The sequence below is a fragment of the Carassius carassius genome, chromosome 16 (genome assembly GCF_963082965.1).
Source record: "Carassius carassius chromosome 16, fCarCar2.1, whole genome shotgun sequence".
In the NCBI taxonomy this organism is placed as follows: Eukaryota; Metazoa; Chordata; class Actinopteri; order Cypriniformes; family Cyprinidae; genus Carassius; species Carassius carassius.
Window position 1 is genome coordinate 16,324,518 of NC_081770.1, and position 19,614 is coordinate 16,344,131.

A 19,614-nucleotide genomic window follows, 5' to 3' on the forward strand; every position below is an offset into this window, starting at 1 on the left:
AACACACACAGTGTAAGTATTACTGAAATGTAGTGGTACGATTAAAAAAACAAAACTATTTCTATTGAAATATTTCTAAAATACATAAAGCAAGATGTTAAGACTTGTCATGCATGGTAAAAATTACATCGGGTGAATCTCATATGAAATATACAGGTCACACTGCTTAAAAACAACAACAACAACAACAACAAGTCTTGTTTTAAGTGCAAATATCTAAACATTCTTAAATTAAAATACATTTATAAATCTTGAAAAATGTCCTAAAATATGTTTAGTCTCTGCTTAAAACAAGACAATAAAAAATCTCTGCCAAATATGGGGCAATAAAAAATAATTTAAAAGGAAACCAAAATTACTTTTCTGACTCCACTGGTATTTTTTTCCTTCACTGTTATTTTTTCTTGTTTTAAGCAAAAACTCACTCAATTGTGGTATATTTTTATAAAGAATTTTTATATCATCTAAGTCATTTTGCATCTCAAGTAAATGTATTCTAATTTATAGGGCTAAAAACAAAACCTAAAAACAAACCAAAATTGGATTAATTCCTTATGCAAATATAATTTTCTATTTTCCTTTTAATTTTAAAGTTAAAACAACCTGGACCTATATCGCACTGAAGTTATATTTAGATACAGCTCCTTACAATCACAAAAATCTTAATAACAGTAAATAAAATAACTATAAAAGTATTTGGCGTACAAATTAACTAAATCTATAGCAACACAAATTTACCTTAAAAGTTACTTTTTATTACACTTTTACTGTACTTATTAAAATGTCAGCAATCTGAAAACAAGCATTGACTTGGAAGACTTAAAATTGTTGCGTTTTTTAGTTTCTTTTGTGCATGTGTCAGTGTAAGACAACTTTAAGTAAGTTTACGTTTGTTTAGTTATCCGGACATTAACAAATAGCGAGGAAGGAGGTATGCTGGTGCCGTCCTTAGACAGGAGATGAATGTGATGATATCCTACAAGGAAGAAAAAACGTGCTTGGTATTAACAAGAGGATACATTTTTGATGAATTTGATGGAAAGGAGACGTACCTGGCTGAATACAGGTGAAAGGGAGAGTAAACTGCCCCACAAAGTCATTCTTTGATGTTTTATCATAGTCCTCCACGACAAACCGTACCAGCGCTAATTCAGGGACGTGAATTGTGAACTGAAGCGTATCGTACCATACTGGGTTAAAACCTGTAGAGACAAATGTGTAGCTGACAAAATTTCAAGCTTTATCAACAAATGAAAAAAGTGCAACTTTAAAGCAAAGTATTGTACAAATATAATTTATGACCTCATATTAATTGAAATATTTGCATTTTTACAAATGTATTAATCACAGGACTAATTCAACTGCTCAGAAGTGAATACAATCATGAAAAAGTTACAGTAATATACAATATGTAAATATTCTACGTTCACTGTGGACGTTAGCGCATGTCCAAAACCAATCGTTCGAAAACAAGATTTGTTTCAAGTTTTGTTTAGTCTTTCAAATGCAACTAGATCTCTGGTTTAACTGCGTCTAGGCTTTCTCAGTCTAGACACAACTCCGTCCTATATGTTTTAACTGACCGTTGTTGTCAATGTATCTGGTTTCCTGCTTGGCCTGGTCCAGTGGTACGCCGTGAATTTCCACCCGAACGAGGGGATCGATGATTGAGCCCTCCTTGATATTTACCTTGGGAAGCTGTTGGCCACTGATTACCTGAAAAGGTCACACAGTATATGCAGGTTTAGCATATACATGTAATAACGCCAGGACATACACAGAAATTCAGGTTTGTACCTGAATAGACAGGCTAAGCGGCTTGTAGGCGTCATTTTGGGGGCTTTCTGGGTCAAACCTTTCATCAGTGTTGCTCATGAATGCTGGTTTCAGTACGTAGCCACAATGTCCATTCTGACTGAATAAGCCATCGTTCAGATCCATCTCAACCCCTGCGGTCTGAAAGTTCAGAGCAACTGGGAAGGGAAGGGAAGAGAAGGGAATGCTACACTTAACAATGAAAAATATTTACCACCATGTGTATTTAGTAGTAAGAGATCCTGCCTAAAACAATGTCTATTGGAACATTTCCTATTTTTATGAATAAAGAATGGTTATTTAGGCTGTTACACTAGTGATATGTTGGCTAGTTAACTAGCAATGCTCATCAATTTTGAATAGTCTTCATTGGTTTAAGGGGGTCTTGATCTAAGAAATAAAAATCTTTTGACATGAGGTCATTATACTATAAAAACATCCTCTTAATCAGAACTCAAAACTTTCTCGTTAGTCTAAAAACAGCTAATAATGAAAGGCAGTCTGACTAAACGACAGGTTGTGGAATGTGCCACTTTTTGTCATAATAGTGTTGTTTACCACCACCTCCGCACCCCATACTGCCTGTTTAGCTCCGCCCACCGTTTTACGTGATAAGTAAATAACGAGAGAGACAAACGCAGATCTACGCCAATATTGCAAAGTCCGCGGTATTCCCGTGGAATTAGGCTACTTTAATACTGTTGCTGCAGGTTGTTGTGACCCCAATAACATGATATTTAGCCCCTGCAATGCAAATTTTACCAGGGGTACCTTGCCAAAAAACATCTATTTTAAGCCCAGGAATGTGGGGACTGTACCAGATTTTTTACCCTCGATACACAATTTGGCTAGTTTTGAGTGACAATTGGCCTGGTCCATACACTGTTCTATACAGAAAATAGTAAAGATGGTCCTGAAGACAACAATACGTTGTGCAGTGGCAAGTTGTGGAAAAACTTTGTGGTCGTTGCATTGCTTTCCTTCCTATCCCAATGTTAGGAAAGAGTGGATGAACTTTATTTTTAATGAAGTTCCAGACCATGTCATTAATAACTTGGTCCTTTGTTTACTTCATTTTCTGCAGATTTGTTTACAAACAAACAAGGCACAATTCGACGCAGGATTTTCAGAAAGATAGAAAAAAAAACAATTCTGTTCAGAATTTATTGGATCCAACAGTAATGTCGCGCCACACAATTGTGGAGTGAGAAGTGTCCATCTTTGAAGGATGTAGGTTGTCAAACATACACAAGTTTTAGCCAATAATAGCAGTGGTCTTTTACTTCCGAGTCTACAATCTACTGTATGATTTAGAGAACCTCAGACACTTTGATCTTCTGAGATGGACAGTACACACTGTGAGATCAGGTAAGATTCTAGATTTCTGACTAACTGGTTGACTCTAGTAGCGCAGGAAACCTTCATCCACCATTGGATACCTCCGTTGGGCCAATTCGTGGACCTTACACCACCACACCTATTCAAGCAGAGTTTACAGATGAGGGGGGTCAAAACAGGACAGAAAATAGCCTATTACTTCATTACTAATAGCTATTATGTTACCTCAGAGAACAGTACAAAATAATAAAAAAGGTAGTTCCCCTTTAAGATGTTTTAGCTGGTCTCCCAGCGTGTGGTAGGTTAAGTTTCCCATACAACCATGTAACTCGCTGATTAACCACCATAGTACGATGCATTGTTGTGAAAACAAACTAGCTAGTCATGACTGTTTCTCGAACATGATCGAATCTCCATCGTTTAAAATGCATTTATATTAACATAGAATGGAAGATATAGATTGTACTGCAAGTAAGACTGTTTATTGTGCCCAAGAGCATATTTATTTAAGCCCATATGACTTACTAACAAGAAACATAACTATGCTTCTAACCACAGGTCGAGAGCTGTAGTTCCAACTACATAAGTCTGTTATGCTGTTTGCGAATGTTCGTTGAACCATGTTGGTAATGATGGAACTTGCGACCATAGTTGGCATTACGGTGATTTTGGAAAACGCATCCCTGGTCAGGTTGGTAGTGTTCAGCTGATTTAGCCAGTTAGCTGATCTCCTAGTATGAACAACTGGTAAGTGCCTAAAATTTCTCTAAAACCAACAAACTAAATTAGAACAACCAGCTTGATGGTTAACTACAACAAGCACATCACTTAAAGCTAGGCTGGTTAAAGCACTTTTTTTAACAGGCTAGCCAGACTAATTTCTAGTTGACCCAAGAACTATTAATCAAATCTGCTTTATCACAAATATCTTATAGATGGTTATGCAATGTTTAGCAACAGAATATTAAAAAATTCCATGAAAGCCTCATTAATCTTAGCTAAGCTAGGAATCATTCTAAGCAATAATCTCATGAATTATGGAATATATACATTTCAACCATTATTTTTAAACTGGTACACTCACCAATTTGGCACCCTGCGTTCCACATGTCCTGTGGGTTGAAGTTGGATGAGTCAGTTCTTAAACCACTGGGGTAAACCCGGCTCAGTTGACGAGCATTATGGAGAACAAACTCTGCTCCTGTAGCACAGAGACATACACAGTAAGACAATATGATTCTCTAAAAAAATTATTTATGAACTGTTATAAGCAGTCTCATGTTTCCTTTACCTGCCTCCCTTATGTGTTTCCGGGCCTTAGACTCCGTGAAGGAGGAGATCTCGTAAAACTTGGATTGAATTCGTGAATGTTTAAAGCTGCTAAAGTGGACACTCTTGCAGTAAACCACACAGTCCGACAGCTCTTTAGAGAGACTCTGCTTGGATTTCTAGACGGTAAAACAAAGGTCTTTAACAGGTTAGAAAAACAATTTGAGATCGTCTTTGTTTTCATTTTTACCTCCTTCCTAAGGTGGTTTGCTAGGGGTTGTTGGCATTTGTCAAGCTGGTCAGGTCTTTGGGGTAAACTGGCCAACCAGCTAACCCAGCTAAACTCCAGCTTAAGCTATTCAAGATCTGAGAAGCACTTTTGTTGATCTCAGGAGCAAGTTGTTAAGGAGCAAGGACTGATTGTACCAGGATTTTAACTAGGTTAGCAGCATAGAAAACTTAAAGAAATGGCTGTGATATTTGAGAAGGGTGCTAGCTAGATTGTATGATGTGGTTTTACTGCAAGCATTTAGTTCTGTGTCCTAAACCACTGAACCCAGAACTACCTTAAACAATGTCATGACAGACGACCCTTTGGATAATAAGGCCAGGTATCCACCTGGCTTCATCTTACACTACCTTATGTTGGGTAAATTCCTGACAACCCACTGTGCCAACTTAACATGATATTCAGCTGGCTTAGAGTGGTTAAGCCTAGATCAGCACTGGCAACCAAAGCCAGCAAGGGTTAATCCTTCAACATTGTACCATTGAGAAAGAGAGGGACTCCCCGAAGTAATGGTACTGTATGTCACTTAGCATAAATTTGTTAACTAAATAACTATTTAGATTAGTAATTGGCTTAAACGAGTTATCCTGCAAGACAGCAATGCTTGTGTGCAAATTTGAAAGCTATAAATTTCATACCAACTTTTTTTCCAGTTGATGAGTCAACAAGATGACTGTATCTCTCATTGGAGAAACCAAGAGAGGTGATCCCTGACAGCAGCAAAGAATCAAGTGTCACATGGTAACAACAGTGCCAGCAAATGCACATGGTCACATATCAGATAGCAGAAGACCACAGAAGATATGCAGTTTCTGTCTTAACTATCTATGACTTTCTTTCATTTTCTTGTTTTCTTCCAAAGATTGCTCCAGTGTCACCCCATCCAACTTGCATAAGTGCTTTATGAAATCTACCCGCTTTCAGGGCCACTGAGCATCTCGTCTCTAAGAATATTTTGCTACCTTCAACATGAGACAAGCTGGTCTACATTATTTAAACTGCCTACGGTCCAGATTTTCTCACTTGAATTTGGCACAAAGTAACCCTACTGATCAGACGTGCAAGTCTCAGGGATGATCAAACCGAAGTGTTCAACATGTTACAAATTTTTTATTTGAATCTTGTGGTTAAAGTCATGACAGACTGTAACTCTTACTCGAGGATGCAGCACCATGACCTGATAAGAATCCCAGTGAGACATTCAATATTTTACAATATGTTGGCTCATGAAGTAGCCAAAGAAATTGTATCCTAGAAACGACCCATTATCTTGAACATTATTTCATTGTTAACTACTAATTAACCATTTAGCTACCACTTTTACCAAGAGTGATTTAGAGTGTACTAGTTACAGGAACAGCCCCCCTTGAGTAACCTCTGGGTATTGGTCTTGTTGAAAGGTACAACTGTGGTAGTTTTTAAATCCACCTTTGCTGTGGTTCAGACACTTTTCTGACATGGCTACACCACAGCATGGTTTAAGTGCAAGGTTGTGGAATTCATCTTTATCATTTGATAAATTACCCCTGCTTCAATTAGAAAATCTACACAAACATCTCTCCTGAAATGTATCACTATACCTTGACTCTATGCCGTATACTGTCATTGCGATGATGGTCATCATCAATTTCAGCAGTCTCCTCTTCGTCACTCACTTCTCCCATCAAAGGGTCATCCACCACCCCATTCATGCTATCCTCTAATCCACCTATCTTCTTTCCTTTCAACAGAATCTTTCCTTTCAGATCCTACACACACACACACACACACACACACACACAAATATGGAGAAGATACAGTTTCATCAGGAAACATCTAGTGTTGTCAAAAGTACCGACCGCGATATCATTCGGAACTAAAATTGTAAAAACTTCAATTTTCCCCTAACATCTGAGTGCTGTTGAGCAGATTCTTAAACACGGCTGATTGGTCATTGTGTTTACACACTCAACAATTATGACTGATTGGCTAAAATGATCATCATTTCACCAAACCCTTACACCGTGTCCTAACTACATGCAATGTGACGTTGTTAAAGGCGATAAAAGGTATCTTTTTCCATGTTAATCAGTTTTTGCCCTTATTAGCCACGACAGCAACATGCTAGATTTCTACTTTAGAAATGGTTTCTATTTCTGCCTGGAACAACAACATACATTTGTTTGTCATACTGCATTTATAGTCATACTGAAAACAACAACAGATTTACTTCAGATCTTGAAAATAAATAAGAGCAAAGATCTATGTTAAAACTGTGAACTCACTGCAAAGCAACAAGCATATTCCATAACAAAGATGGTATCAGTCACTCAGTATGTACATTCAAATGTTAAAAAGGTTTAATATTTCTGAATTGGATTATAATCATATCCATTTCATTGTAAAAGCAGAGTGCTCACTCCATGCTCGCTTCTTTTTGCCTGTGATATTTGATTGATTCGTTCACGTCATGTCGGGTCTAGTGTGGACATCCAAATTGCTTGTCGCTGAAATCTTGTCACATCACGTGTAGTTAGGACACGGAATTAGATAGAAGCACACGGGGGAGTGTTTGAAACTCATGTTTATCAGCGGATCTGTCACCCTAGTACACCTATTCTTAACCATAGGGCTGCGGCCCACGCTTGGGCCGTGAGCGCCACCTGGAGGGCCGCAAACAACTTTCCTTTTTTCACCTGTGGGCCGCGAGGGCCGAGGGACCAAACAAGTTATCAGTTGAAGACACCAGAATGACCACTGTTATCCATGAGACAGTTACAATACACCATCCCACCACTAGTGGCAGTAATGCCTCAGTTGTTTAACAAGCGCTAATAAGCAGAAGAAGACACTCAGTCAACCATAGCCTGTAGCAAAAGTTACGCCTGTTTCACCTCTGATTTCCACTGCACACGTCTGCGGCGCGGCGTGTTACGGCTCCGACGCGGTTACCGGAGCTGATCATGGTCACTCTAGTCTATGCTTGTGTTTACACCAGACGCTCCGTGGCACTTTTCAAAAGCGTCCCAGAAGTAGCTCTCCGCACCGCTATGCTAAAGATAGGTGCCCGGTCTATTTCTGACGCATCCCGCGTCCAAACCGCACAGAAAATACAAAATAGAAGTAAAAAAAATCATCTGCATTTCAAAATAAACACCCTGTGCAGATTCCCAATCATATTTCACATTACTATATTCATGCTAGGAGGCCAGAAATAGATGACAAGAGGTTCATCCTTAAAGTTGAAAAACCTAACATTATTATATGACACCTCCGATCCTTTTTACAAGGACAATTAAAAAAAGGAAGTGGTGTGGAGTTTAACTGCAGGAGTTGCATGACTGGAATAAACATAATTAAACCGGACAAAACATTAACATTTAGCTAACCATGTTAGAAAAACAGTGTTGGACCATAGACTGTTTTTAAATATAAAATAATGAACAAATGTTGTGTTTGTGGACTAAACAGCCGTGGATCAGTAGCGGACTGCAAACGCGTCCTGTGTGAAAGCTCAATGAGTCCGTGCTTCTTTTGCACCACATGCGAAATGCACACAGACTGCATACACACTGCAGACGGAGTAGCCTATGTGTGAAACAGGTGGAGACATTTTTAAAGTGGAAAAGGGGAGACCAAATCGTATTGCGGCCATGGACACAGACATACAGCATCAGTTTCTAGAAAGAATAAAAAGTAATTAAAATAATTATTTTTTTATTTTGTAGATTATAAAGCTATATTTTTTTCATTTGCACTATTTCAATTTTCATTTACAACTTATTTAATTTGAAAAATATTATTTTGAATTTATTTTAGCAAAACATTTTATTGTTTTTATTTTATTTATTTTTATTTATATTATTAATATATTTTTTTTAAGTAAAATATTTTAATTTTGTTCTTGATGCAGATTGATTTCTTCCATTAATTGTGTGTTTGGCATGTTGTTGTATGTGCAGGTTTATATACACATGAATAATAAACGGTTAAACTGCAAGTGGATTTCATTTACTTATTGAATACAATCAAACCAAGGGTGAGATCAATAAACCAATACAGTGCTAATATCTGATTGGGCTCTGGACCACTTTGTACTGTAAAATTTGGGCCCCGACATCAAAAAGGTTAAGAATCCCTGCCCTAGTATATATGCACATACTGTAGATGGATCCGCTGATAGATGCGATTTTCAAATGCTCCCTTGTGCTTTTGTGTAAGTGCTCAGTGAAGAGCGTAAAGCGATGATCATTGTAGCCAATCACAGTCATATCTATTGAGCACGTGAACACATTGACCAATCAGCGCTGTTTAAGGATATGCTCAACAGTGCTGAAATGTTAGCAGGAAATGGATGTTTTTAAAATGTCCAAACTGAATGATATTGTGGTCTGTACTTTTGAAAACACTACAAGCATCAGAAATCTCATACAGTAAGACTTAAACAGTGGACACATGGACACACAAATTAGGTGTGCCTTTAATAGTGGTTGGCTAAATAGGAATGCAATGAATTTGCACCTAAACCAGTAAGATTTCCTTAGTCAGTTAGGTTCAACGGGAAGACCATGGTGTTCAGTTAAGTTTCGATAATGGCTAACAGCTATGATGGTCTTGTCAGTAATATATAGCACTTCTGCTTAGACCCTGCTGAAATGATGATGGTGGTGTGCAGGCCTCCAGTTAGCAAGTTTTAGCAGAAACACCTAGCCTAAATTAGCCTTGACAAGCAAGGCAGTGTATGCTAGTCTGAGATGGTCTTTCTTTGCAGGGTCCTTGGCTTTAATAATTCAGCGTGGCTATGTCACATGGACATAGATCATATGGCTTCTGCCCCAGGTGAACAGCCGGAGAAAGTGAATGTATCCTGGAGAGGTCACAATCTGAACTCTGATGCAATGTCTGCTCGTGGGTGGAAACTTTGAGAACTTTGACTCTTCAAGATGAATGACCAGTGCTAGACTTTTACTGCTCATTAACCAGCAATTAAGTTGACTCGTTAAGTAGATGTACTTGTTTAAGTAACTGCATCCATCCATGCTCTCCGGCTCACCTCAGGAGATGGTAGACCAATGGGAAACTTTCCATCTAAAGGGCTTTTCAGCAACTTGTCTCCCAGGATCTGGGTGAGGTGTTGTGCCATGACTGTCTGCTGCTCCACACTGCAGTGGTTCTCAATAGACAGGATGACAGGATACTGTGATGCCTGTGGAGGGGAGAGAGAGAGACTGTGTGTGTATAAGTGATGGAGTGAAATGGAACACTCAACAAAGAACTGCAGTTCACACACTGCCAAGCAGGGGTCGACTGCCCTAGATCACATTACACCAAAACAGAAGGGCATGGTGCCCTGGCTCAGAGTGAACCTGGCCCCAGTCTGTCACACACACAAAAATGCAAGCTAGTAAAGTACTTTAAACCAGTTTAGAAGGCTCAGAGATGAAGAACGTAACCAAGAGGGTTATTTAAAGTATTAAGAATTATGGACATGTATGGCTACATGGTATTTCTATGAGACATCACCCCCTTATAAAAAAAAGTACTGTGGCACCAAAGTATAGTAATACAACCCGAATTCCGGAAAAGTTGGGACGTTTTTTAAATTTTAATAAAATGAAAACTAAAAGACTTTCAAATCACATGAGCCAATATTTTATTCACAATAGAACATAGATAACATAGCAAATGTTTAAACGGAGAAAGTTTACAATTTTATGCACAAAATGAGCTCATTTCAATTTTGATTTCTTTTGATTTTGATTTGCTACAGGTCTCAAAATAGTTGGGACGGGGCATGTTTACCATGGTGTAGCATCTCCTTTTCTTTTCAAAACAGTTTGAAGACGTCTGGGCATTGAGGCTATGAGTTGCTGGAGTTTTGCTGTTGGAATTTGGTCCCATTCTTGCCTTATATAGATTTCCAGCTGCTGAAGAGTTCGTGGTCGTCTTTGACGTATTTTTCGTTTAATGATGCGCCAAATGTTCTCTATAGGTGAAAGATCTGGACTGGAGGCAGGCCAGGTTAGCACCCGGACTCTTCTACGACGAAGCCATGCTGTTGTTATAGCTGCAGTATGTGGTTTTGCATTGTCCTGCTGAAATAAACAAGGCCTTCCCTGAAATAGACGTTGTTTGGAGGGAAGCATATGTTGCTCTAAAACCTTTATATACCTTTCACCATTCACAGAGCCTTCCAAAACATGCAAGCTGCCCATACCGTATGCACTTATGCACCCCCATACCATCAGAGATGCTGGCTTTTGAACCGAACGCTGATAACATGCTGGAAGGTCTCCCTCCTCTTTAGCCTGGAGGACACGGCGTCTGTGATTTCCGGATTGTGTTTACCGACAGGGGTTTCTGAAAGTATTCCTGGGCCCATTTAGTAATGTCATTGACACAATCATGCCGATGAGTGATGCAGTGTCGTCTGAGAGCCCGAAGACCACGGGCATCCAATAAACGTCTCCGGCCTTGTCCCTTACGCACAGAGATTTCTCCAGTTTCTCTGAATCTTTTGATGATGTTATGCACTGTAGATGATGAGATTTGCAAAGCCTTTGCAATTTGACGTTGAGGAACATTGTTTTTAAAGTTTTCCACAATTTTTTTACGCAGTCTTTCACAGATTGGAGAGCCTCTGCCCATCTTTACTTCTGAGAGACTCTGCTTCTCTAAGACAAAGCTTTTATAGCTAATCATGTTACAGACCTGATATCAATTAACTTAATTAATCACTAGATGTTCTCCCAGCTGAATCTTTTCAAAACTGCTTGCTTTTTTAGCCATTTGTTGCCCCCGTGCCAACTTTTTTGAGACCTGTAGCAGGCATTAAATTTGAAATGGGCTAATTAAGTGGATAAAAGTGTAAAATTTCTCAGTTTAAACATTTGCTACGTTATCTATGTTCTATTGTGAATAAAATATTGGCTCATGTGATTTGAAATTCCTTTAGTTTTCATTTTATTAAAATTTAAAAAACGTCCCAACTTTTCCGGAATTCGGGTTGTAGAATCAGCTGACAATACTATGGTATATTTTGAAATATTACATGCATGTAACATGATATTTACAAAATGCTTTCAAAAATATCATAGTAAAAGTCCAAAAACCTTTTATTTACTAAGGCAATACTATGATTTTTTGTTTGCCAATACATTGGTATTCTTTGACACACCTATGGTATTGTCACCTGTTGACATCACCATATTGTGGTACAGTATTGTTTAAAAGAAAGTTATCATGGTAATAACATGTTTCAAAATGGTACCATGCTAATAAATTATGTTGAACACTATCATTATGCTAATACCATGGCAATCATTAAAATGACATATCTAGTACTGCAGTATTAGAAAATATTTTTTTGTTATGAATGTGCAGTTGTAAAAGAGTGAATGAAAACAAAGCCCTAGTTTGAGACATACTTTAAATGCATAGTCACCCAGCACAGTGACAACATCCTTGAAGAAGATCTTCGAAGTGAACGTGTGTCCATGGTAGACAATTGGTTCTCCATTTGGTCCATCCCAGCAGTCCACTTCTACACATCGACAGCCACGTTTCAGAGCTCTAAAATGCAAACATATAAGTACATATTAATAAATATAAAGAATAATTGAAGTTTTAAGAATTAAAGGCAATGCCTACTTAAAATACGTTTTTGAAAACATGTGTACCGTATATAGCCTTCCACACTGCTTTGTCCTCTGATTTGGTCTTCCAAAAGGTATGTGTTATGAGAAGATGATATGAAGTAATGACAAAGAGGCTGAGTCATGTCCTGGTAGAGATCCACCATAGTAGGGTTGAAGATAGAGCCTTCTGGTGAGGTCAGGTACATCAGAAAACCATCAAACGTCATCACTTGTAGCATTGTTGCTAAAGGAACATAGGGTAAACGAATGCATTGAAAGTTAAGCCAAGATGTCAAGAACACAAAATGCAGCATTAGGATACCTGGAACTAAAAGTTATGGAGTCTGAGAAGTTTGAAAGTAAAAAATTTGTTTGGGATAAGAACCAAAACCACCAAGGATGATCTAAAGAGATCATTGGGAAATGGATATTAAAATACAAATAACCTAAGCTTTGAAGAAAATTGAGAAAGAAAAGTACAACCATGTTAGTTACCTGTGTCTGAAGGTTCATAGCATTCTATGAGTTTTAGTGCATACTGCTGAACTCCGTCCTTGTGTAGCTGTTCCTCCTGTAAGAAATCTTTCAGATCTTGGAGTGTCAACTTTTGCCCATCGGCCGAATATTCCTGAAACACTCGCAGGACGTCCTCGCGCTGAGTCAACATCTTATAGAACATCACAAATTCATCATCTTCAAGAGTTCCTGATTGAGACTTGTCTGCCATCTGCAGAACAATAGAAGTTCCAAAATGTAAAAATACAAACAACTGCTTGGTAATGGATCACCAAATAACGTCTAGTTTCAAAACGGTCATTGAACTGAAGCTACATCAAGTGGCACAATAGAAAAACAGAAGATTGTCCATAAATGTGCAGTTACTGTAAAGAGACGAAGAGCGTGGTGCTCGTTCATGTCCACATTCATCATCTTCAACAGATCTCGGACTTCCTTAAAGTTCATCCGTCCATCTCTGTTTTTGTCTGCCCTTTTAAACCAATCACAGATCCATCTGGAAACAGCATTTAAGGGAAAACTGAAATGCTTGGTATGATTTACCAAAGTAGAGTTCTTATCAACTGATTTTAGGGTTATGTTTAAGAGCTGGAAGTTAAAGGGATACTCGACCCCAAAATGAAAATGGTCATTAATCACTTACTCCCATGTCGTTCCAAACCTGTAAAAGCTTCATTCATCTTTGGAACACAATTTAAGATATTTTGGATGAAAACCACGAGGCTTTTTACTATCCCATGGACTGCCAAGAAAGTTACACTGTCAAAGTCCAGAGAAGTATGAAAGATGTAATCAGAATAGTCCAGAGGTTATGAGCTGAACGCAGGCAGCATATGCTCTTCTGAATTAGTGGTGCCACATGGTTGTGCTGTTCTCTTTCAAACGCTGCCTGCGTTCAGCTCATAATCTCCAAAATGGTGCTATGGAGATGAGGAGAGAAACAGAAGAGATGAATTGTTGAATAAAGTCGTTATTTTTTTTTGTGTACAAAAAAGTATTCTTATCGCGTCATAATGTTACGGTTGAACAACTGACGGCAGATGGACTACTCTGACAACATCTTTAATACTTTTCTGGACTTTGAAAGTATAATGCCTGGTTCACACTGGACGCCGGAACGGAAAATCACGCACGGTCCGGCGCCTGCCTGTTAACACCAGACGCGTATTCTCCGCAGCGGTCGAGAAGCGATTCTGCTCAGTTGTTGTTTATTCAGAGCACATCATGGGTAAGTAAATAACCCCCACCCCCTCCCACCCGCCCTGTAGTCCACCCGCTCCCGTTGTTCTGTGTGCTGTTTTTTTTTATTTTTTTTTTTCATTTTTCTAGTCTGTTTAGATACACAAATATGATCGCATTTGTCACTCGCGGTATTTTAATTTAAAAATTGCTTATATTTTGACAATTGACCGGATTGTCTCGTGTTTCTTGGTGGGACTTCCTGCTTGAATTGACGCGGATCGCTCGCGGCTCGCGCAAAAAATAGACCAGACGCCGAAACTGGCACTTCACGGCGCGGGCCGGCAGCGGCACGCCGCGGTGCTCCGCGTCTGGTGTGAACGACATCATAGGTTAACATGGGCGCCGAAAGGAAGCGGCCTCCGTTCCGCGCCGCTTCCGCGTCGCTTCGGCGTCCGGTGTGAACCAGGCCTAACTTACTTGGCAGTCTATGGGACAGTAAAAAGCCTTCCGGTTTGTGATTAATGACAAAATTTTCATTTTGGGGTGGAGTATCCCTTTAAGGTCTCAAACTAGGGGTTTGGACATCAATCCAAGCATAGAAAGTGATAGGGTTATAACTTTAAGAAAGAGGAATGTTGTCCCAGGAACGTGTCCAACTTGCATAAATCATGTTGCATAACATGGAGTGAAAGCCGGTAAATGGATCAGACGTGCTGCAGTTCCAGTGTATTTAAGTGTCCTTTAATGCCTTTTAGCCTGCCTGAAACCTTGTGTGTGTAAGATGGACAGAGAGTGGAATGATAGACAGGCAGATAAAGAGTGACAGTGAAGGATACTGGTCTAGTTTCTCTCTCTGCCCCATGTTCTCCAGGTTATCAATGAGTTTGCGTATCCCTTTAATCCATGATTGCGCTTCACCTGCTGATTCAGCCACTAGGTCCAAGTTGCCTCGTCGACCACGGAACACAAGGGTGAAGCAGCGGTCAGAAGGGAACTCGTCAGCAATGCTGAGCAGAACCTCAGATTGGTGCCCTTCCCGCACAGCTTCCACATCACCCACAGAAACTATAGAAACATATAGAAAAACATTTACTTAACCATCCCCTGAACCACAAAACAAGGGGTTCTCAACTCTAGCGCTGGAGGTCCACGTTCCTGTGGAGTTTAGCTCCAACCTTGATAAAACTCACCTGCCTATAACTTTCTAGTGATCCTGAAGTCCTTTGATTTGAGTGTTCAGATGTATTTGATTAGGATTGGAGCAAAACTCTGCAGGAAAGTGGACCTCCAGGGCTAGAGTTGAGAACCCCTTCCCTAAGAGTTGGAGACCAGACCAATATTTGGCCAATCAGGACTCAGACCCATACAAATGCAACATTTATGTGGTTTCAAGAGATTTCAACACCAAAATAAAAGAAGATTACGACTCAAATTTTGACCCTCACCCAAACTCTACATCCAGTCTAGAGCTAGGGCGTCCAATCCTGCTTCTGGTGGGCCAATGTTCTGCAGACTCCAACCAAAATTAAACACACCTAAAATAGCTAATCAAGGTATTTGCAATTACCACAAACTTCCAGGGAGGTGTGTTGGAGCAAATTAGAGCTAAACTCTGGATGATGCTGAACCCCCAGGAACAGAACCTTGCCTAGAGCAGGGTTCTGCATTTTTATTCCTTCGCTGCATTCCAGTTCACTTTTAGAAACGCACTCGCAAACTTGCCTATGCACTTACCCTCAGAGAAATCCCTGCCGCCATTTTGAAGTGTGTTTCACTTTGTCAAGTGGATGAGGGAAGTTTACATGGACATACCCTCAACCCCTCGATTTTGACAGAGGAAGCGAGTCTGCTTCTTATGCACACTTCAGGCTGCTCTATAGACAACAATGCAACATCACTATGACGTCATCGCAGATCGCGTTTAATTTACCCCCACCCCTAACAACTTTATGATATATAAATGATTTTTTTTTTTTTACATTTTATAACAGCCCAAGCATACCTATATACATATAGAATGCTGCACCAAACAAATTCATTACGGGAAAAATGTAAACAATAAACCAACTCTATAGCACATTGTAATGGCGCTTTTCCACTGCGAGGTACGACTCGGCTCGGTATGGCTCAGCTCGGTTTGCATTGGAGACATTGCATTTGGTCCACTGCAGTGCAGTACAACTTTAGAGAGGGCGGGATTATTCACGTCGTTACTGTTGCACCAACTTCTACTGCCATGACTCGTGAAAAACTTTTTCATTCCATATCACCCCATAAAGCTCTGGCTGGATCTGCTCCTCTGCCTTCAATGAGAGGAACATCTGCCCTTCTTCAACAGACAATGAAACAGCCATTTTTTGGTTGTTAAAAAAAGGTGCACTCATTCAAAACATTAGCACTCTATTCTTCGCTGGCTGTGCTGATTTAAATCTAGCAGTTCTTTTGTGTTTGTCTCGCAAGTTCAGTGACACAGTGACGATTCTCTCCAGCTAATCTGTGATCAGCAGAGTTTACACATCACTTTTTGGTAATGGTACAGTTTGAAAACCCCCCTAAAAGTAAACCGTACCAAACCGTACCGTGCTGTATCAAGCAGTGGAAAAGTGCCATAGGTGAACAAGGGGATAAGACGTTCCAGTTCAGCCTATTCCAAGGGTTGTGCCAGAAGTGGGCACCCATGCAACATAATCAATGATATACATCCGAGTAAACAAGACGGAGGGAAGTTAGAACTGGAATGAAGCCCTGGAGGGCCACTGTCACGTAAAGTTTAACTCCAACCCTAAACAAAGACACCAGAACAAGCTAAGCAATGCATTCAAGATTATTAGAAAACTACAGATTCAAGATTTAAGATTTTTATTCGTCACATACAGGTGGGTGTGTTTGAAAGTTGGAGCTAAACTGTGCAGGGCACAGGCCCTCCAAGACTGAAGTTGTCCAGTGCTGATCTATGGGTTTTGAAAATATTTTATATTTAGATGGCTGCTATATTTATGCCTAGAGTAATGGTGCAGTTTTTCCAGGCTGGTTAGAGGTTCAATCACAAGAGTTGATCCATGGACAATTACTAATGAGATTTAAGTAAGATACTTAAACTCAGGTTTCTCATAACAATTACTCTAATTGTTATAAGTCTAATCTTGCTCCTGGAGGGCCACCTTCCAACGGAGTTTTGCTCCAGTCCCAATTAAATAAACCTGAACCAGCTAATGAAGGTCTTCAGGATCAATACAAAATGTATAAGGGTGTATTGCAGTTCTCCTCTCCAAGCCCTCTAGGAGAAGGACTGGACACCCCTGGCATATGCGATTCTTCATGTTAAATCGCATGTTGCTTTGGATAAAGGACTAATAATTACAGCTTGTGGATTTACATTTACATTTATACATTTAGCGGAAGCTTTTATCCAGAGTTACTTACAGTGCATTCAGGCTATACATTTCTTTTCTTTTTTTTACCAGTATGTGTGTTCATTGGGAATTGAACGCAGTGCTCTACCACTGAGCCACTGGAACAATATGGATCTTGTCAGCACTACTTACAGGTGGAGTGTGCATTTCCTGCTTTCTTGCTCTTATACCAGATAGTCATGCAGTCTTCTTGTAGACGGAAATAACGCTGCTTTTTCCAAGTGCGAGACTTGATTTTTCTCATCACTGTGCCAACAAACATAGACTTTAGGTCGTCATCAGCCTGGATACCTGAGGAGTAAGACAGTACAGGAGACGAAGAGGGTGAGGAGGGGTCAGACAACAGGTAATGCACCTGACCCAGATTCCTAGCACATTGTAAACACAAGCTAAAAACATGCATTTTTCCCCATAGTTTCAACTTACGTAGGCTCCTTTCGGTAGAAGCCATTTGTCGTTCTGTCATTTTTTAGGTGTATCCTGTTTTAGAATAAAGAGAGAGAATATATGAATGAGTCACACTGAATGAAGCGGAGTAAAGATTATTAAGAGACATCATACATTTCACAGCAAATGGTTACACATTTATACAATAACATTTACGCCTGTAAATTTTAAAACCATGCATTAAAAAGGTATACTTGGGACATCCCCTTATATGAAAAGCTAGATTTTATATGTAACAGTATAATTTTATTAATAAAAGCATAACGCCATCAGCAATAATTTCAAAAGAAAAAACACACAAACATTGCAAAAAAATGTAGAATATTCAGATATATTTAAAAAAAACTGAACTGCATTACTAATAATATTAAAAGAATTTTTTTAACCTTTTCACTGCTTTTAAACAAATACATATGCACCCCCTCAAACAAAACTTTTCCATAGGTATAAATGGCTGTTGTTAGTGAAAAGCCCCTGGACATCTGGCTTTAATACAGGGAACAGCACTAGAGCTGTTGCCTCAGACTCTCTAATGTTTGTACGGATCTGTTCAATGTGAAAGCATCTCACACTTGCCTTCAAATACTGCACAGTCATGCAAAATCAGAAAAAACTGAATTTATGAGTATACTAAAATAAAACTAGGAGAGCTCATCTAAAAAAAAATGACCTCAAGCTAGCCATGTTTTTTTAAATGTACTTTTAAATGTATTTTATGTTTTAATTTAAATATTTTCCATTAAAAATACAAATAATATAAATAACTACTATAAAATTTCAATGAATATATACAAGTATTAAAAATAACATTTTAACTGTAAGCAGAAAGACAAAACAAGCACCAGTTACGAACAGGTATCCTGTAAAAATACTTTCACAGCCAAGGAGCTGAGAACAATAATAATATTCACTATCTCAGGGTTAAAGGAAGTCTTACCCTCTGTGGGCTCATAGTTGGATCTGTATTTGAGCTTTGAAGAGGAGCATAACTAAGGAGAAGCCGGTGTAATGTGGCCCCCGCTGCAACAGAGCCGGACTGATTGTCCACATCTCACCAGAGCTGATCGTACCACAACACACCTCCCTCTGACGCACAACACACACACCCACAGATCCACAGCAAAACACACTATTCTATGCCTACAAGGGCCCCTTGTCCTCAAAATACACTTTCTGTCTCCTCTCTGTCTTTGGGAGTCAAAAACTTCCCTTGTGTCTTGTGTCTCCCTGTCCACTGTAAACATAAAACAAGGGTATGTCAGTTTTGAGGTGGAAACACAATCCGGCACATTGTGTAATTGGAGTGTTGCATTCCTGTGGTGTGACAACTAAAGCTTTAATCATGACCAAATAAACGTGCAAATGTGACACGTACATGTGCCTGTATAGATGGACATCTATACATCTATAGAGACATCTATCCGACATCTACAAGACATTTTTTCTAGTGTTTGTACATCTCCAATACATCTATTAGACGATTCCTATCAGATGTCAATAGATGTTTATTAGATGTCTTTAAGACATTTTTTTTTTACATGTATTTATGCTTTGGTTTGAAGGCAAACAACTTTGTAATATGTAATATCTTAAATTGTGTTCCAAAGACGAATTAAGCTTTTACGGGTTTGAAACGAATTAAAGAAATGGGGGTTAGTGAATAATGACAAAAAAATTTGGTGGATGGAGTAAACCTTTAAGGAGTATGAAATTTTCGATTGGAATTTTT

General features: G+C 39.1%; 1 protein-coding gene across 1 annotated transcript; it reads right to left on the reverse strand.

Moving 5' to 3' along the window:
• Positions 1–516: 516 nt before the first annotated feature.
• plcd4a (phospholipase C, delta 4a) lies at positions 517–19,254 on the reverse strand. Its single transcript, XM_059569293.1, has 16 exons — positions 18,823–19,254; positions 17,865–17,918; positions 17,571–17,729; positions 14,862–15,090; positions 13,210–13,339; positions 12,823–13,054; positions 12,370–12,571; positions 12,118–12,262; positions 9,744–9,896; positions 6,292–6,459; positions 4,445–4,601; positions 4,238–4,354; positions 1,798–1,973; positions 1,584–1,716; positions 1,053–1,202; positions 517–976 (listed from the first exon to the last, which is right to left on the reverse strand). Exons 2-16 carry the CDS (start codon positions 17,902–17,904, stop codon positions 885–887), a joined length of 2,283 nt encoding a protein of 760 aa, XP_059425276.1. The 5' UTR covers positions 17,905–17,918; positions 18,823–19,254; the 3' UTR covers positions 517–884.
• Between the last annotated feature and the right edge of the window lie 360 nt (positions 19,255–19,614).